The sequence below is a fragment of the Henckelia pumila genome, chromosome 3 (assembly GCF_033568475.1).
Source record: "Henckelia pumila isolate YLH828 chromosome 3, ASM3356847v2, whole genome shotgun sequence".
Lineage (NCBI taxonomy): Eukaryota > Viridiplantae > Streptophyta > Magnoliopsida > Lamiales > Gesneriaceae > Henckelia > Henckelia pumila.
Genome location: NC_133122.1, coordinates 11946942 through 11968552, shown reverse-complemented (window position 1 = coordinate 11968552; position 21611 = coordinate 11946942). Strand labels below are relative to the sequence as shown.

Below are 21611 nucleotides of genomic sequence, written 5' to 3'. Positions count from 1 at the left end.
GACGATGGTGGGCTTCGGTGGTATATTTTCAAGACTTTCGTTTTTTAAGATTTTAAGTTAGAGGAAAAAGGGGATTTTGGCAAAAAAAAAATGTGAATTTTGAACTTTTAAGGGGTCAAAAAGCAATTTTATCATTTTCTTGGATTATTTTCTAAACTTTTCATAGAATAGGATTTTATTAAATTCGGGCTAGTGTAATTTCAATTAAAATGTTTAGAGTTAAAGTTTTCAACTTAGAAGTTTTTAAAGGTGCAAAAGTTTTGAGGTAAAAAGTTGTGATAGTACAAAAGCACTTTTACAAGTCCTTTAGCACCTTTATAGTACAAGATACATATACACACACACAAAACACTACACTCTTATATATATATATATCTTGTACACAACACAATAGAAACCCTAGCCCCCATTTTAAACACAAGAGCCGCCCCCTTCCCCTTGTTGGATTTCTCTCATGGCCGCCCCTCTCTTCCACCTCTAGCCGCCGACGCCGCCGTCCACCGCCGCCTACCTCGCCGGAGAAGCTTCCCAAGGAGCTTAGCTTGAAGTTTCAGCTCCCCTTCCCTCTTTTATTTCGGTTTTTGGTTGATATTTGGTAGAGGCAAGTCTAAATTGTTCTTGGGCTTTCATTCAAGCAATATCTATCCCCACCCTTAAGTTTCTTTTGCAAAATTTCGAAATGCATGATGTATATGTATGTAGGGTTCGGTTTTTTGCATGAATTAGTGGAGGTAGGGCTGTTTTTTTTTTTAAGTATTGCATTTGAGTTGTGTTTATGTGATTAAATGATGAATTTAGAAGCTATGGCATGGATTTTTATGATTGGGTTTGCATAATTTCGAAAATTCAGAAGTGAGGTGCCCTAAATTTTGAAGTTTTGCATGTGTAAGGGCTGGAATTGAAATGAAGTTGAGGCATTTAATTGATTTGCATGAGTCTTGATTGATTACCCAATATTTTGAGGCTTTTGATGCTTAAAATTTGAAGTTTTCGAAATGTGAGGTGAAAGTGTGGTTGGGTGTTGTCCAAGTGCTTGGGAAAAGTCCTAAGTGATGTTATTTGAGGTGTATTGATGTTTGGTATGGAGAAAAGTTGAGGAAAGAGGGTTATGGGGTTGAATTTTTGAGTTAGAGGTAAGTTGGGTGTTGTTGAGTGTGCAGGGCAGTACTGTTCACGGGGCAAGGCAGGTCTTGGCTGAGGTCTGGGCAGTGTTAGGGCTGTACCATAGTAAAGTTCATGATGTTGTGGTCGTGTCGGTATAAAATGGGCTTATTTCGGATAAGTTTGGACCAAGTTATGAGTCTTTTAAGTTGGAGGTGTAGGTGCAGATTTTTCTTTGTAAAAAGGGGCTGTCCAATTTTCTTGTCTTGTCAATTAGCTCGTTTGATCATTTGATGTTACCACCTATTCCTAGGGGTAATTTGAAGTGTTTGTTAAGTGTCGGTTCAAGCGGGACGGGTTTTGGTTAAGGCATGACAAAGTTTAGGGTCTTACGGTTCTCTTGCTCGGGCTAAGTCAAGTTTGAGGGAAATTGTTGAGTGAAGTGTTTCTTTTGTTTTAGGGGCAGCCACTCATCCACCTTACACCCACATTTTTGAGTTGAGTCTCATGTCTTAAAGGTTGCCTATTCGTGTGCATATGACATGTTCTTGAGTTTCATAAAGTGAAAGGAAGTTTTCTTGTTTTGCATGCTTTAAAGAGGTGTGAGTCGAGTCTTAATGAATGAAAAGGAAAAGAAAGTAAATATTTTTGAATGAAGTGATTTGTTTGTGACAAAGAGGGGTGTTGCTAGGCCGGGGGATGCCTCGGTCTACTCACCAAGAGGTTATAGAGGTTTAGGTAGGGAGCAAGAGACATCTTGTTTATCCTTGCCACAGAGGGCAATGTGGGATCGGGAGTAATCTCGGTCTCCTTGCCACAGAGGGGCAATGTGGGATCGGGAGTTATCTCGGTCTCCTTGCCACAGAGGGGTTAAGTTCGTCGGGAGAAATCTCGTCGTCTTGCCGGCATAGTGCACTACAGCCATGATCATGATCGAAACAGAGGGTCACAAATCAAGGAACTGATTTCTATGAGGAAAAAGAAAAGGAAAAGAAAAGTTTAAAAGTTAAAGTTTCATTATTTCAGTTGACTCGTCTTACGTTGATGTCAGTCAGTCATGCATGAGGTTAAGTAAAGTATGAGGTTGATGTTAAGAAAGTTGAAAGTCTTTTATAGCGTGAGTTCATCAGTGCATGTTTTCTATACCTTCTAGTTTCATGCATATTACAGTTAAAGTTGAGCTATTGCATCACGTATTTTAAACCCTTGTTATTACACTGTTTATACTTGTTGAGTCTTTAGACTCACTATGCTTGAATGTTTGCAGGTGAGGAGACTGTTGTTGAGATGGAGGGGCATGATCTACTGGGATGAGGCCATCGGCGGTGCAAGGCCCAGTGACCGTTGCTTCTTTATGTTTACGTTTTTCCGCACATTACTCTGTTATGTAATAATGAAGAGTTATTTGAGTACTTTCAGTATTTATAGCCAGGATGTGCATTCCCTGTGCTACAGTTGATGAATTTGTAGTATGTCTACACCTATGCATGTTTATGATTATTGCGAACTTTTAAATGCCTTAGTTTACTTTATGTTGTAACCGGGAGGTGGTTACTAGGATTGCATGTTTATGATTAGCGCACTTGAGTTTTTAAGTCAGTTTTTCTTTCCTTATTTGAATTGTTGACTGGGTTAAGATGGCTTATTTGCTTTGCAAACAAGTCATGGCAAAAATTTTTAAAAATCCGCAAATTTTCATTTAAATTATTTTTAGTCTAGTAGTTAGGGTCGTTTCAATATTGATCAGCTGTTTGATTTCATTGATTACACAGATGATCGCAAAATCAGGTTAGTCATTCATCAGCAACGTGGGGTTGCTAAGAGCTGGTGGTGAAACGACCCTAACTACTCGCTACTAGACTATAATTAAAATAAAGGAAAATTACGGATTTTTAAAAAAATTTGTCATGACCTATTTGTAAAACAAATAAGCCATCAAGACTCAAACAGCAATTTAAATAAGGAAAGAAAATTGACTTCAAAACTTTAGTGCGTTAAACATAAACATGCAATCCTAGTAACCACCTCCCGGTTACAGCATAAAGTAAACTAAAGCATTTAAAATTAATTCCAACGATAATCATAAACTTGCAAAAGCGGAAAACGTACTTCAAAACATAAGCTGTAGCACAGGGAATGCACATCCTGGCTATAAATACTACAAGATCTCAAATAATACTTCATTATTACAAATTCGATAACTGTGCGGAAAAACATAAACTAAAAGGAAGCAACGGTCACTGGGCCTTGCACTACCGATGGCCTCATCCCAGTAGATCACGCCCCTCCGTCTCCTCCACAAAATCCTCACCTTCAAACATTCAAGCATAGTGAGTCTAAAGACTCAACAAGCATAACTAGGATAATAACAAGGGTTTAAAATACGTGATGCAAAAACTCAACTTAAACTGTAATATGCATGAAACTAGAAAGATATAGAAATCATGCATTAATGAACTCACACTATGATAAACTTTAACTTTCATAACATTCAACTTAGACTCATGCATAACTGAAAGACTGACATCAATGCAAAACGAGTCAACTAAAATTGTGAAACTTTAACTTTTAAACTTTTCTTTACTTTTTCCTCTTAGAAATCCGATCCCTGATTTGTGACCCTCTGTTTCGATCATGATCATGGCTGCAGTGCACTATGCCGGCAAGACGACGAGATTTCTCCCGACGAACTTAACCCCTCTATGGCAAAGAGACCGAGATGCCTCCCGATCCCACATTGCCCCTCTGTGGCAAGGGTAAACAAGATGTCTCTTGCTCCTTGCCTAACCTCTATAACCTCTTGGTGAGTAGACCGAGGCATCCCCCGGCCTAGCAACACCCCTCTTGTCACAAACAGATCACTTCATTTAAAAATATTTGCTTTCTTTTCCCTTTTCATTTATAAAGACTCAACTCATACATTAAATGGCATGCAAACAAGTAAACTTCCTTTTTCTTTATTAAACTCAAGAACACGTCAAATGCACACGAATAAGCAATATTTAAGACATAAGACTCGACTCGAAAATGTGAGTTTAAGGTGGATGAGTGGCTGCCCCTAAGTCCAAAGAAGACAACTTACCCAACAAAATCCTCAAACTTGACTTAACTCGAGCAAGTAAACCGAAAAGCCCTTAACTTTGTCATGCCTTATCCAAAACCCGTCCCGCTTGAACCGACACTCAACAAACACTCCAAATCATCCCAAGGAATAGGTGGTATCATCAAAAGATCAAAAGAGCAAATTTACAAAACACAAAAATCGGACAGCCCCTATTCAAAGGAAAAATCTGCACTTGCACCCAATTTTGAAAAATCCATAACTCACTCAATTCTTATCCGAATCGAGCCCATTTTATATCGACGCGACCACAACGTCATGAACTTTACCATGGAATAGCCTAACCCTGCCCAGACCTCAGCCACGACCCTGCCCTGCCCCGTGAACAGTGCTGCCCTGCACACTCACACACCTCCAATTCCAACAATTCAAACACTTAGCCCACTTTCCTCAACTTATCTCCACACCAAACACCCAAACACCTCAAATAACCTCTCTTAGGACTTTTCCCAAACACTTGGGCTACACTCAATCCACACTTTCACAACACATATCAAGAACATCAAGAATTAACCATCAAAACTCCAAAATGTTGAACAATCAATCAAGACCAATGCAAGACCATTAAATACTTCAACATCAATTAAATTTCAGCCCCTACACATGCAAAATTTCGAAATTTAGGTCCTTATACATTCTGAAAATTCGAATTTTGGCAAGAACATCCATATAAATCCATGTCATTACACATATACTCAACATTAAATCACATAAACTCAACCCCATAACACATTTAGCAAAAATCAGCCCCTTAAATGCCCAAATTCGAAACCCTAACATCACAACATCATGCATTTTCGAAATTATTGCAAGAAGTCTTAAGGGTGGGGGTAGATATTGCTTGAATGTTAGCCCAAAGAAATAGTTACACTTGCCTTCACCAATCTACCAACAAATTTCGAACAAGAAGAGGAGATGAGAGTGGAACTTCAACCAAACACCAAGCTAAGCACCTAGGGGAGCTTCTCCGGTGGCAGGGACGGCGGCAGGCGGCGGCGGACGGCGGCTGGGCGGCGGCTGGAGGGGTTGGACGGCTTCTTCAAGGGAGAGGGGAGAAGTGGGCGGCTAGGGCTAGGGTTTGGGAGTTAGGGTTTGTGTTTTGATTTTTTTTTTTAATTGAAATGTTTTAATGATAGTGTAAATTAAAAGTGTAGTGTATTGTGTGTAGTGTTTTAAAATTTTACTTGTACTAGCAAAAGTACTACTTGTACTATTAAAACATTTTACCTCAAACTTTTTGCTATTTTCAAACTTCTAAATTTAAAATTTCAACTCACAACATTTTGATTGAAATTCCACTAACCCGGATTTAATAAAATCCTATTTTATGGAAAATTTAGGAAATAACCCAAGAAAATGATAAAATTGCTTTTTGACCCCTAAAAGTTCAAAATTTGCATTTTTGGCCAAAACCCCCCTTTTACCTCTAACTTAAAATCTTAAAATTAAAAATCTTGAAAATAAACCACCGAAGCCCACCGTCATCGCCTGCCTGGATAAAAATTACTAACTAAACAGTTCAAGGCATTTAATTCAAATAAGTCAAGCAAGGCTAACTTTAACTGAAACTTAAACAATTAACTTCAAGAAATTTAAAATATAAATACTGAAAATAATTTTAGGCATGATTTTCAAATTTTAGAAGTTCTTGGTGCTACAATTCCTCCCTCCCTAATAAGAAATTTCGTCCTCGAAATTAAAACTTACCAAAAAGCTTCGGATATCGAACTCTGATATCTGCTTCTGCTTCCCAAGTGGCCTCTTCATCCGAATGGTTCTGCCATCTCACCTTGATCATTGGAATCGACTTGTTACGGAGTCTTCTCTCCTGTCTATCCAAAATTCGGATGGGCTTCTCCTCATAGGTCAAGTGAGGAGATAGCTGAAGCGGTTCCAAACTAAGCACATGGGATGGGTTCGAGATGTACTTCCTCAACATCGACACATGGAAGACATTATGGATCTTATCAAGGTTAGGAGGCAAGGCCACTCTATAAGCCAGTACCCCTACCCTATCCAAAATTTCGAAGGGCCCTATGAACCTCGGTGCCAACTTCCCTTTCTTTCCAAACCTCATTACACCCTTCATGGGTGCAATACGGATAAAAACATGATCACCCACCGAGAACTCCAAGTCTCTCCTCCGGTGATCAGCATAGCTCTTCTGCCTACTCTGGGCAGTCCTCATCCTATCACGGATCTTAGCCACTACCTCGGTGGTCAACTGAACAATCTCTAGACCAAAGTCTGATCTCTCACCTATCTCATCCCACAACACTGGAGATCTACACTTCCTCCCATATAGTGCCTCGTAGGGAGCCATGCCAATAGTGGACTGAAAACTGTTATTATACGCGAATTCCACTAGTGGTAGTCTCGACTCCCAACTACCTTGAAAATCAATAGCACATGCCCTCAAAAGATCCTCCAAAATCTGAATCACCCTCTCTGACTGGCCATCAGTCTGCGGGTGAAAGGCGGTGCTAAAAAGTAGCTTCGTACCCATAGCAGAATGAAGACTCTTCCAAAAAGACGAAGTAAACCATGGATCTCTATCAGACACTATGGAGACTGGAATACCATGTAGTCTGACTATCTCCCGGATATACAACTCCGCGAACTGAGTCATCGTGAAATTCATCCTCACCGGTAAAAAGTGAGCCGACTTAGTGAGACGGTCTACAATCACCCAAATGGCATTCGAACCTCTCAATGTCTTCGGCAATCCCACGACAAAATCCATGGAGATATTCTCCCACTTCCACTCCGGAATAGGGAGAGGCTTAAGCAAACCGGCGGGTCTCTGATGCTCCGCCTTAACCTGCTGGAATGTCAGGCATTCTGACACGAATCGGGCAATGTCACTTTTCATGCCTGGCCACCAATAAAGCTGCTGAAGATCCCGATACATCTTAGTACTACCAGGGTGGATTGAGTACGGCGATGTATGTGCCTCTGCCATGATAGTAACTCGCAGAGAATCACCTGCGGGAACCCAAAATCTACCTCTGTACCTCACAATCCCATCTACCACAGCATACAAACCGCTGCCTTTCTCCTCATCTCTCTGTCTCCACTTCCTGATCTGCTCATCAACTGACTGCGCTGCACGGATATGATCAAAAAGTGTAGTCTGCACACTAAGGGAAGACAAACGGGGAGCTCTACCACTCGCATAAAACTCAAGACCATACCTCTGAATCTCAACCTGCAACGGTCTAGACACTGACAAGGAGGTAATCACTGCAGTCTTCCTGCTCAAAGCATCTGCAACCACATTAGCTTTACCAGGGTGGTAGCTAATATTGCAGTCATAGTCCTTCACCAACTCTAACCACCTACGCTGCCTCATATTCAACTCCTTCTGGTGTTTGAAAACTGGCGTTCAGATCAACCACGATTGATACCCGGTGCAGCGGAAGTTTAAAATTTTAATATGGAACAATTCCATAGTGTGGGTATCAACCGTTCAACGATTAAATTATAAGTGTGTGTAAAATTAAATAACAATTATTAAATTTTACCTTCAATCTCGAAGCGAGATTATTGGACACCACACAGATTTCTCTGCGCTTCTTGTATCTCCCAGGAACTGATGAACTCCTTCTATCAGGTCCACGAATAGAGGTTTAATCCCTCTGATAGATTGCACTAGAAAATCTATCAGAAGTTTTCTGCGAAGAGAATAAACGAATTTGATTCGCTATTCCTGACTGCAATTCAAAATTACAGACCGGAAAATTCTCTGACAGAGAGGGAGGGGTCGGCCGAATAGTTATGAGAGAGAGCTAGGGTTTTTTCGATTTCTGTCTCTCAAATTAATGACCAGTTGTGTGTAATTTCTGTACTGCAATAACTTATTTATAATGCAGGCCACTAACAGCTTAGGGCCCATTAGTCATAAGTTGAGGCCCGACAAGCAAAGCCCACACGTTCAGAAATTAATATAAAATTCATCGTGACTCCGATTGATAAACCGATTTTACCAATGTGCACAGAAACCATTTCTGCACATTTTATAGTCAAGATAAATTTTCCTGAATCCGAATTCAGTGGTTTCCAAAAATGTCCATCCCTATGTCATTTTAGGAAATCCTACTCCCTTACTCTTATTTAAGAAGTCCAACTTCTTTATTCATTAAATTTAACTCTTTAAATTTAACTATCTCAACGGGGATTAAAACTCCATTACACTGTGTGACCCTCAATGGTTCAGGGATACAGCTAGCCGTGGGCTCACAACTCCTTGTGACTCGGAACAACGATTTCCGACTTGCCCAACGAATCATGGTAAAGCGCCTAGCAACATCGCCCCATGATTCCCTAGGTATCACTGATAGTGCCTACAAGAACCAGTAGATTTTGGTTAGCGTACAGTACGGTCCCTTCATCCATATATCCCGATCGAATCAACAACCATTGGTATATCGAGAGTCGCTCAAGATTCGATAACTATACAATACATCTTGAAGATCCAATTAGTGACATCGCATGTGCTACTAAGAAACCATTTCTTAAATCACATCAAGTACTCTGGCCAGAGATTTGTCACACTAATATCTCCTCAGATCGCATAGGATATCCACACTCGCAAGTATGTGGTGAATCCTTGACAACAATGCATCGACTCCTATATGTGTTGTAACTGTACCCAATCCCGACACCTGATGACCCCCATAGAGTCGGTAAACGAGTCAAAGTACAGTACTAGCATATAGAGTCTCCATGATGTTTCAAGTAGTAAGGACTAATGGTGTACAACCAAAACCGCGGACTTTATCCACTCGATAAGTGATAACCACTTGGAAAGTCCGGATAGGGTAGTTCGATTATTCATCCTATGAATATCCATTTTCATGCTTCGAACATCTCCATGTTCCCTACCAATGAAACGTGGTACTCCGCATCGCAAATGCTAGTCTCAAACTCGAGCGATCCTTATCCTTATTCTCGGACGGCTCAATCGACTAGGAACAGTTTAGAATATACAGTGACTATAAGATGTATTTCATGATAGACATCCCCATGTTCTACCACATCTTACATACACTATAGTATATTCAAGGTCTTTATCAAAACAACAATAGTATATCACAATATAACAATATGAAGAAAGATAAAGTCATTGCCATTAATAAAAGTGTAAATTGTATTAAACAAAAGATCGTTTGTACAAAGAGTCATCAAAGCCCATAGCCACAAGTTGGCTCACTGGGCACCCACTCTTTCAATCTCCCACTTGCCCTATAGCCAACTAGTCATACTACGTAGACCCATTGCTTCGCGATGTTTGTCAAACAATGGTCCTGGCAAGGGCTTAGTAAGCGGATCAGCGATATTGTCTGCAGAGGCCACTCGTTCGACAGTGATGTCTCCTCTTTCCACAATCTCCCGGATGATGTGGTATTTCCTCAGTACGTGTTTGGATCTTTGATGAGACCTTGGTTCCTTTGCTTGAGCAACGGCACCCGTGTTGTCACAGTACACCGAGACTGGACCAACAAATTCAGGAATGACGCCCAACTCTTGGACGAACTTCCTCATCCAAACGGCCTCTTTAGCAGCAGCTGATGCTGCAATGTATTCAGCCTCAGTGGTGGAATCCGCTGTGGTGTCCTGCTTGAAACTCTTCCAAGAGACAGCACCGCCATTGAGCATGAACACAAATCCAGAGGTTGACTTCGAGTCATCCACGTCAATTTGGAAGCTAGAGTCGGTATAGCCTTCCAATTTCAGATCTCGTCCTCCATATACCATGAACATATTCTTAGTCCTTCGTAAGTACTTAAGAATGTCCTTCACGGCTTTCCAATGCATTTGACCAGGATTAGACTGATATCTGCTCGTGACACTCAGAGCAAATGCTACATCCGGTCTGGTAGATATCATCCCATACATGATACTACCTATAGCTGACGCATATGGTACATGTGTCATATTCTCTATCTCTGCATCAGTCTTGGGACACATAGACTTGGATAAAAAAACTCCATGACACATGGGTAGATGTCCTCTCTTGGACCCATCCATTGAAAACCGTTTCAATATGGTGTCGATGTAGGTTGATTGAGTGAGTCCTATCATTCTCTTAGATCTATCTCTATAGATCTGTATCCCAAGAATGTAGGATGCCTCACCCAAATCCTTCATCGAGAATCTACCTGATAACCATATCTTTGTTGACTGCAACATCCCTACATCATTCCCAATGAGTAGGATGTCATCAACATAAAGTACTAAGAATGTCACAGCATCCTTAACTACTTTCTTGTACACGCACGGTTCCTCCGGGTTCTTGATGAAACCAAAATCTTTTATTGTTTCATCAAATTTCTGGTTCCAACTTCTTGATGCTTGTTTTAGACCATAAATTGATCTCTGAAGCTTGCATACCTTATGCTCGCTTCCCATGGATGTGAACCCCTCAGGCTGCTTCATATAGATTTCTTCCTTAATGTCTCCATTAAGAAAGGCAGTCTTCACATCCATTTGCCATATCTCATAGTCATACCATGCAGCTATGGCAATAAGGATTCTTATGGACTTGAACATTGCAACTGGTGAAAAGGTTTCATCATAGTCAACTCCTTGTCTTTGAGTATAACCTTTTGCCACCAATCGTGCCTTGTAGGTCAATACCTTACCATCAGGCCCAAGCTTTCTCTTGTAGATCCATTTACACCCTATTGGAACAATTCCATCAGGAGGATCTACTAAAGACCAAACTTGGTTTGTATGCATCGAATCCAATTCAGACTGCATAGCTTCAAGCCATAAATTTGAATCCGCATCAGAAATTGCTTCCTTGAAGTTTCTTGGATCACATCCAATGTCGGGTTCATCTTGATCCCCTTCAAGAAGAAGACCATATCGGACAGGAGGTCTAGAAGTCCTCTCGGATCTTCTAGGTTCAGGCGTGTCCGGTAATGGTTCCTGAGGCATAGGATCGTTATTTTGTATTTCGGGTTCTTCTCGAACTTCTTCGAGTTCCATCATCTCGCCTTTCTTATCCAATAAGAACTCCTTCTCCAAGAAGGTGGCATTCCTAGAAACAAACACCTTTGTTTCAGCAGGATAATAGAAATAATATCCGATTGAATTCTTCGGATACCCTACAAAATAACATAAGCTGGATCGACTATCCAACTTATCTCCCACTGTCCGCTTCACGTAAGCAGGACATCCCCAAATCCTCAAGTACGAATACTTAGGAGCTTTGCCATTCCATAACTCGTATGGTGTTTTGTCCACTGCTTTAGTGTGGACATTGTTCAACAACAATACCGCCGTTTCAAGCGCATAGCCCCAAAACGAAGGTGGAAGTTCAGTGAAGCTCATCATGGATCGAACCATGTCCAACAAAGTTCGATTACGACGCTCCGATACACCATTAAGCTGTGGTGTCATAGGAGGAGTCCACTGAGAGAGAATCCCATTCTCTTTTAGATAGTCCAAAAACTCGGTACTTAAGTATTCTCCACCTCGATCCGATCGAAGTGCTTTAATACTTTTACCTAGCTTGTTTTCTACTTCAGCCTTGAATTCTTTGAACTTTTCAAATGCTTCAGACTTATATTTCATTACATATAAATACCCATACCTTGAATAATCGTCAGTAAAGGTAATGAAGTAGGTGTGGCCATATTGAGTCCCAACTCTAAATGGTCCACAAACATCTGTATGGATCAAATCCAACAGATTTTGACTACGCTCAGGTTTCCCCTTAAAAGGAGATTTAGTCATTTTTCCTTTTAGGCAGGATTCACAAGTAGGTAGAGAGTTAATATCAGACATATCAAACATGCCCTCTCCCACTAGCTTGTTCATCCTCCTTGAGGAAATATGACCTAGTCTAGCGTGCCAAAGGTTTGCTGGGTTTTGACTATCGATTTTCCTTTTGTTTGTTGTCTCCGGTTTATCAATATAATTTATTGGAACGTCTTTTAGTTTTAAGTTGTATAGATCATTTTCAAGTTGTCCATTTCCAATCAAACATTCATTCTTGTAAATATTGCAAATCCCATTCACAAAATTGCAAGAATAACCATCTCTATCTAGCATAGAAACAGAAATAATGTTTTTAATTAAATCCGGAACAAATAAAACATCTCTTAAAAATAACTTAAAACCATTCTGCAAAGTTAAACAAACATCTCCAATGGCCGTAGCTTCAACTCTGGAACCATTCCCGAGCCTCAGCTGGGTCTCACCCATTCTAAGCCTGCGACTTCTTGTCATCACCTGCAAATCATTGCAAATGTGAGATCCACATCCGGTATCCAATACCCAAGAAGTTGTATTAAGTGAAATGTTTATTTCAATATAGAACATACCCTTTGCAGTTCCCAACTGCTCTATATATTCCTTGCAGTTGCGCTTCCAATGACCGGGCTTCTTGCAGTAATGGCAAACATCCTTGGATTTTGCATTGTTTGAAGCCTTTGTCTTGTGCTTCTTCTCGGGCTCGACTTTCTTGGGTGGGGCAGAACGTTTCTTGCCCTTCATACTTGGCCCCTTCTTTGCAGAAGATGAGGAGCCCACCAAGAAAGCTGGCTTATCCTTCTTAAGTGTGGATTCATATGTCACAAGCATATTGACCATCTCTTCAAGGGTGGCCTTTATCTTGTTCATATTAAAATTTACCACAAATCCGTCAAACGAAGAAGGAAGAGACAGAAGCAGTAAATCCACGTTGAGTTCATGCTCCAACACCAAATCAAGGGTCGCTAACTTTTGTATGAGCCAAATCACTCGTACCCCATGATCACGGACCGAAGTCCCTTCACGCATGTGACACGTCATTAGCTCCTTAACAGTAGCTAACCTTTCAGCCCTCGATTGAGCCCCAAAAAGTTCCTTGAGTTGAGCGTGAATGTCAGCAGCATTCACGGTGTCCTCAAATCGCCTCTGGAGTTCATCAGACATCGAGGCTTGCATATAGCATTTGGTCTTGATGTCATGGTCCCACCATGTATCAAGTTTGGCCAATTCCTCCGGACTTACGTCAGCTGGTGCTTCCTTCGGAGGTGATTTCTCTAACACGTAGAGCATCTTCTCCGAAGTCAAGACAATCTTCAACTTCCGGAACCATTCCGTATAGTTTGCGCCAGTTAACTTGTTTTGTTCGAGGATCGAGAATAATGGATTACGCGAATTCATTGTATGAAATACTGAAAAGAAAAACAGACATATATCAATGATTGTTTAAGCAATTTACTAAGACATAAAATAGGCGAATTTAATTTTATGAATCTCACTCCCACTATTTTAACGATTTCACTACCCTCTAGTGAAAACGGGAAACTTTTTCCTTAGTGAGAACATGGAGTCCAATTGACAAACTTATGGTCCCGAATAATATCAGCCAACCATAATTCTCAAAAGGTAGAGCCCAATTGCTTCCAAAGCAACCCCCATGTTTTTACCTCATGTCCAATAAGGGCCCAATAATATGACGCCGTTTATAGTGACATGTCAAGATGACCCATCAATATTAAGTTGTGATGGACGGTCGCCATGTGGATCCCCCAATAATATGAGCCGATCCCATGGGAGTTCCACCCAACTTACAACATTTGTAGATCCAATGTACAGCTTTCCGACGGACGGGCCCCCCCAATAATATGAGCCGGACCGTATCCGCGGGTAGCATCACATACATTGACCGTTGATGGAAGGTAGGAACATTTAAACAAATTTAAATTTCCTTTATTTATCTTGATATCAATTTTAAATCATATTTAAAATGAGGGATTTTTAATTATAAAAATTTGTCTCATCAATTTTTCAAATTATTGCATGCTTGCCGGATTCACGCAATTATGTCTAAAACATGCATACAATCATAATATCATATATTATATAGGATGATCGATTCCATTTCTAATTAACCCGTGGTTGCCAATCACGAGTCTTAGTCCAATCCTAGGTAATATGCAGTATGCAATGCAATCCTATTACATTAGCTTCCAATTTACATTTCTTCGTCTTTATTGTCTGCTGGGCCCACCATCTTCAAATCTTGATCTCCCACTAAATCTAATGTATTTACAATAAATAACAATGACAAGCAGGGGATACATTTTTAGGGGTGGGAACGGGCCATAAACCAAGCCCACTTTTATTACATATGACATTCATATCGGGCCATAAACCAGGCCCATTAATAAAACCAACAACAATAAAAACAAATGTAAATTCCTAACATACACCTACAAAATTGGTCATGGCAATCGATCATCCTTATCCAATAATATTTAATTCAAAATTAATTTATTGGATAACATGCAGTGGCATTTCAAATTTAAACAGGATAAAATCATATTTTATATATAAAATCTCATTTTACATATAAAATCATATTTTATCTCTTTATCAAATAAAATCATATTTTATCTACAAAATCCAATTTTATAGATAAAATCATATTTTACTTAATATATTCATAAGATCAAATCTTATCATCAATTGTACCAAAAATAATTGATTTCAAAATTCAATTTAAGGATAAAATATTAAAATTTTCCAAAAATTCAAATTTATCCAAAAATCAATTTTAAAGTTTACGGACTCGAACAATTCGATCCGAAATCTCGTGAACCAATCAAAAACAATTTTTGACCGGACCAAAAATAAAATTTTAACACATTAAAATTAATTTTAAAATAAAAAATTTAATTTTTCCCGCGGGCCGCCCGGGACACTCCCGGGCCGGCCCGCACCCGTGGGCGCGGGCCGGGGCAGCCTGGCTGCCCCTTTAGGGCAGCAACAGTTGCTGCCCTGGCGGCGCCGTGCGTCGCCCCTGGGCGGCGCCGTGCGCCGCCCTGGGCAGCGCCCAGCGCTGCCCTGGGCAGCGCCCAGCGCCGCCCCCTGGGCGACGCCGTGCGCCGCCGTGGGCGGCGCCGTGCGCCCCCTTTGGGCGGCGCCGTGCGCCGCCCGGGGCAGCAACAATTGCTGCCCCACCGGGCAGCGATCCAATCGCTGCCCGGGTTTTGCCCCGAAAAAAATTTTTTATTTAAAAATATTTATTTTGTTTCAAAAACCGAGACTCAAAAATTTTTGTACAATCGATTAATTTAATCGTTTGATCTGAGCAACCTGGCTCTGATACCACTGTTTGAAAACTGGCGTTCAGATCAATCACGATTGATACCCGGTGCAGCGGAAGTTTAAAATTTTATTATGGAACAATTCCATAGTGTGGGTATCAACCGTTCAACGATTAAATTATAATTGTGTGTAAAATTAAATAACAATTATTAAATTTTACCTTCAATCTCGAAGCGAGATTATTGGACACCACACAGATTTCTCTGCGCTTCTTGTATCTCCCAGGAACTGATGAACTCCTTCTATCAGGTCCACGAATAGAGGTTTAATCCCTCTGATAGATTGCACTAGAAAATCTATCAGAAGTTTTCTGCGAAGAGAATAAACGAATTTGATTCGCTATTCCTGACTGCAATTCAAAATTACAGACCGGAAAATTCTCTGACAGAGAGGGAGGGGTCGGCCGAATAGTTATGAGAGAGAGCTAGGGTTTTTTCGATTTCTGTCTCTCAAATTAATGACCAGTTGTGTGTAATTTCTGTACTGCAATAACTTATTTATAATGCAGGCCACTAACAGCTTAGGGCCCATTAGTCATAAGTTGAGGCCCGACAAGCAAAGCCCACACGTTCAGAAATTAATATAAAATTCATCGTGACTCCGATTGATAAACCGATTTTACCAATGTGCACAGAAACCATTTCTGCACATTTTATAGTCAAGATAAATTTTCCTGAATCCGAATTCAGTGGTTTCCAAAAATGTCCATCCCTATGTCATTTTAGGAAATCCTACTCCCTTACTCTTATTTAAGAAGTCCAACTTCTTTATTCATTAAATTTAACTCTTTAAATTTAACTATCTCAACGGGGATTAAAACTCCATTACACTGTGTGACCCTCAATGGTTCAGAGATACAGCTAGCCGTGGGCTCACAACTCCTTGTGACTCGGAACAACGATTTCCGACTTGCCCAACGAATCATGGTAAAGCGCCTAGCAACATCGCCCCATGATTCCCTATGTATCACTGATAGTGCCTACAAGAACCAGTAGATTTTGGTTAGCGTACAGTACGGTCCCTTCATCCATATATCCCGATCGAATCAACAACCATTGGTATATCGAGAGTCACTCAAGATTCGATAACTATACAATACATCTTGAAGATCCAATTAGTGACATCGCATGTGCTACTAAGAAACCATTTCTTAAATCACATCAAGTACTCTGGCCAGAGATTTGTCACACTAATATCTCCTCAGATCGCATAGGATATCCACACTCGCAAGTATGTGGTGAATCCTTGACAACAATGCATCGACTCCTATATGTGTTGTAACTGTACCCAATCCCGACACCTGATGACCCCCATAGAGTCGGTAAACGAGTCAAAGTACAGTACTAGCATATAGAGTCTCCATGATGTTTCAAGTAGTAAGGACTAATGGTGTACAACCAAACCGCGGACTTTATCCACTCGATAAGTGATAACCACTTGGAAAGTCCGGATAGGGTAGTTCGATTATTCATCCTATGAATATCCATTTGCATGCTTCGAACATCTCCATGTTCCCTACCAATGAAACGTGGTACTCCGCATCGCAAATGCTAGTCTCAAACTCGAGCGATCCTTATCCTTATTCTCGGACGGCTCAATCGACTAGGAACAGTTTAGAATATACAGTGACTATAAGATGTATTTCATGATAGACATCCCCATGTTCTACCACATCTTACATACACTATAGTATATTCAAGGTCTTTATCAAAACAACAATAGTATATCACAATATAACAATATGAAGAAAGATAAAGTCATTGCCATTAATAAAAGTGTAAATTGTATTAAACAAAAGATCGTTTGTACAAAGAGTCATCAAAGCCCATAGCCACAAGTTGGCTCACTGGGCACCCACTCTTTCATCTGGGTGAAGAAGTACTTGAGGCTTTTGTGGTCTGTGAAGATCTGACTCTTCTCTCCGTAAAGATAGTGTCTCCAAATCTTAAGAGCAAACACTACCGCTGCCAACTCTAAGTCATGAGTAGGGTAGTTCTTCTCGTGCTCCTTCAATTGCCTAGAAGCATAGGCAATAACTCTATCTCGCTGCATCAGAACTGCTCCCAATCCCAACTTGGAAGCATCAGTATACACCACAAAATCACCTTGCCCGGATGGCATGGTCAACACTGGCGCTGTCGTAAGAGCTTCCTTCAAAGTATCAAAGCTCCTTTGACACTCGGCACTCCAAACAAACTTGGCGTTCTTCTTAGTCAACGCTGTCATAGGAGGAAAAACCCTTGATAAATTTTCGGTAATAACCGGCTAATCCAAGAAAACTGCGAATCTCAGACGCGCTCCTCGGTATAGACCACTCCTTCACTGCTTGAACCTTTGAAGGGTCTACTTCCACACCGCTCTTAGAAATAATATGACCCAAGAAAGCAACTTTCTCCAACCAGAATTCACACTTATCAAACTTGGCCAACAACTTGTGCTCTTGAAGCACCTCAAGAACGGTCCTCAAATGCTGTTCATGCTCCACTCTATCCTTCGAATAAATGAGGATGTCATCGATGAAAACAATGACAAAGCGGTCCAAGTAAGGCTGAAACACGCGGTTCATAAGATCCATGAAAACTGCGGGCGCATTCGTCATCCCAAACGGCATCACAAGGAACTCGTAATGACCGTAACGAGTCCTAAAAGCTGTCTTCGCCACATCTGACTCCTTCACCTTCAACTGGTGATAACCTGAACGAAGATCAATCTTCGAAAAGACGGATGCACCTTGCAATTGATCGAAGAAGTCCTCGATCCTAGGTAATGGGTACTTGTTCTTCACAGTCACTCCGTTCAAACCTCGGTAGTCTATGCACAATCTTAGACTACCGTCCTTCTTCTTAACGAAGAGAACTGGTGCGCCCCATGGGGAGAAACTAGGGCGTATGAATCCCTTGTCAAGCAACTCTTGAATCTGCTCTTTTAACTCCTTCATTTCGGTAGGAGCCAATCTGTACGGTGCCTTGGAGATAGGCACAGTACCGGGAATCAAATCTATAGAGAACTCCACTTCTCTATCGGGCGGAATTCCCACAACATTGCTAGGGAACATATCCTCAAACTCCCTGACGATAGCCACATCAGAAATAACTGGTCGCTCTGGCAGCTCTGTCAAAGATAAACTGGCTAGAAATGACTCGCACCCACTAAGTACAAGCCTCTGAGCTTGCAAAGTAGAAATGACTCGAGTCTTCCTCAAGCTCTTAGCAGCCTCAAACCAAAACGGTTCCTCGCCCTCAGGCCTGACTAGTACTGACCTCTGCTGAAAATCTATCATCACCGCATTCTTCGTCATCCAATCCATCCCAAGAATCAGGTCAAACTCTGGCAAAGGTAGCACTATGAGGTCTGCTACCACTGACTGACCCTGGAAAAGCAATACAAGGTCTCTCACCAAGCTCCTGGTGGATAGCTCTTCCCCTGAGGGGATAGTAACTGAGAATCCAACCTCCAATTCCTCGCTCTGAATGCCCCTCTCAAGGGCAAAAGACTCCGATATAAAGGAATGGGTAGCCCCTGAGTCTAATAAGGCCCTCGTGGCTACGCCTGCCACAACAATCCTACCTGCATAGCAGTAGTTACAACGACGAAAGGTTGAAGTTAAAACCACGAGTTCTACTTAGGCTCATTCTAATTCAACAATTCCCAAACAAGATACTATTCATGCTAAACAGTCAAAGGTCCTAAGGCATGCAACAAGTTACTAGAGTAAAACCTCAAACAAGCAAAGATTTAGAGTCGCATGCATCAACAAATCTTTAACTGCTCTAACCCAAAAGTTAAGATATTACCTGTGAGAAGAGTAGTGTCTGGGTCGGCCTGCTCGGCCTCCATCACGAACACTCTGCCCTGCACGGGCCTCCTCAGCTCTGGACAATGGGTAGACATATGTCCTGGCTTCTTGCACTTGAAGCAAACTCCAGCATCCTTCAAACACTTCCCAAAATGCGGACGATGGCAAAACTGACAAATAGGCTTCTCCCCAGCCTTGGGAGGAACCTGTCTCTGGGCCTGACGCCCCTGCGGTGCCTGCTGTCCCTGCTGTCTCGGGGGCCCATGATACGGCTTCTTGCCGTGCTGCTGCTGCTGAGAGTGGCCCTGATGAGGGAAGGGCCTCTTGCCATGCGCCTCCGCGCTAATATCTCTCAGCGTCTGCTCGGACCTCAAGGCACGCCTCAGTGCTGAAGCATAATCAGATGGCTCAGCCATCAGCACATCCCTACGGATGGTAGGTCGAAGCCCTACAAGAAAGTGCTCCAGCTTCTCTTTCTCATCATCTCCAATCAACGGCACGAAATGGCAGCCTCTCTCAAACTTCACCACGAACTGGGCTACCGACAGATCACCCTGCCTCAAGCTCATAAACTCCGTCTTCAAACGGGCTCTCACATCAGCAGTAAAGTACTTCTCAAAGAACAGCTTCTTGAACTCAGCCCAAGGTGGAGTAGCTGGGTTCACAATCTTCTCCATACCCTCCCACCAGAGGGCGGCATCATCCTGGAGGAGAAACACAGCACATCTCACTCTATCTGGATCTCCCATCTGCATATAGCGAAAGATCACCTCAAGGGAGCGGATCCAACCCTCCGCTATCAACGGATCAGTGGTGCCAGCGAAGTCCTTCGGATTCATCTTCCGAAACTGCTCATAAGAAGTCTCCGATCTAGCAACAGGAGCATCCACATGACGCTCGAGGATACGGGTCAATCCTGCTAGCACCTGCCCTCCTATATCCACCTGCGGCACCGGTGGAGGCGGTGGAGGCGTAACTGCACGCGGATCATGACGACGAGCCATCTAAACGCATTGAGAAAATCCAACATTCAAATTTCATGCCTTAGAAAATATTTTTACTTCAAATTTAAACTTCTCAATAACTCAAGAAACTAATACATCAAAACTTAAACAGATAGAGACATTAAACTTAAATCTTACAGACTTTCAGGCGAGATCCCCTGAGTTTCAGCAACCGGCAGTAGGCTCAGCCCAAACCAAGACCGTGCTCTGATACCAACTGAAACGACCCTAACTACTCGCTACTAGACTATAATTAAAATAAAGGAAAATTATGGATTTTTAAAAAATTTTGCCATGACCTATTTGTAAAACAAATAAGCCATCAAGACTCAAACAGCAATTTAAATAAGGAAAGAAAATTGACTTCAAAACTTAAGTGCGTTAAACATAAACATGCAATCCTAGTAACCACCTCCCGGTTACAGCATAAAGTAAACTAAAGCATTTAAAATTAATTCCAACGATAATCATAAACTTGCAAAAGCGGAAAACGTACTTCAAAACATAAGCTGTAGCACAGGGAATGCACATCCTGGCTATAAATACTACAAGATCTCAAATAATACTTCATTATTACAAATTCGATAACTGTGCGGAAAAACATAAACTAAAAGGAAGCAACGGTCACTGGGCCTTGCACTACTGATGGCCTCATCCCAGTAGATCACGCCCCTCCGTCTCCTCCACAAAATCCTCACCTGCAAACATTCAAGCATAGTGAGTCTAAAGACTCAACAAGCATAACTAGGATAATAACAAGGGTTTAAAATACGTGATGCAAAAACTCAACTTAAACTGTAATATGCATGAAACTAGAAAGATATAGAAATCATGCATTAATGAACTCACACTATGATAAACTTTAACTTTCATAACATTCAACTTAGACTCATGCATAACTTAAAGACTGACATCAATGCAAAACGAGTCAACTAAAATTGTGAAACTTTAACTTTTAAACTTTTCTTTACTTTTTCCTCTTAGAAATCCGATCCCTGATTTGTGACCCACTGTTTCGATCATGATCATGGCTGCAGTGCACTATGCCGGCAAGACGACGAGATTTCTCCCGACGAACTTAACCCCTCTATGGCAAGGAGACCGAGATGCCTCCCGATTCCACATTGCCCCTCTGTGGCAAGGGTAAACAAGATGTCTCTTGCTCCTTGCCTAACCTCTATAACCTCTTGGTGAGTAGACCGAGGCATCCCCCGGCCTAGAAACACCCCTCTTGTCACAAACAGATCACTTCATTCAAAAATATTTGCTTTCTTTTCCCTTTTCATTTATAAAGACTCAACTCATACATTAAATGGCATGCAAACAAGTAAACTTCCTTTTTCTTTATTAAACTCAAGAACACGTCAAATGCACACGAATAAGCAATCTTTAAGACATGAGACTCGACTCGAAAATGTGAGTTTAAGGTGGATGAGTGGCTGCCCCTAAGTCCAAAGAAGACAACTTACCCAACAAAATC

The 21611-nt window shown here is 41.4% G+C and overlaps 1 protein-coding gene across 1 annotated transcript; it reads right to left on the bottom strand.

Annotated features, from left to right (window-relative positions):
* Positions 1–3365: 3365 nt before the first annotated feature.
* On the bottom strand, positions 3366–20131 carry LOC140888091 (uncharacterized). Its single transcript, XM_073295769.1, has 3 exons — positions 20054–20131; positions 19126–19705; positions 3366–3412 (listed from the first exon to the last, which is right to left on the bottom strand). The coding sequence occupies exons 1-3, from the start codon at positions 20129–20131 to the stop codon at positions 3366–3368; spliced, it is 705 nt and encodes a 234-aa protein (XP_073151870.1).
* Positions 20132–21611: the final 1480 nt, after the last annotated feature.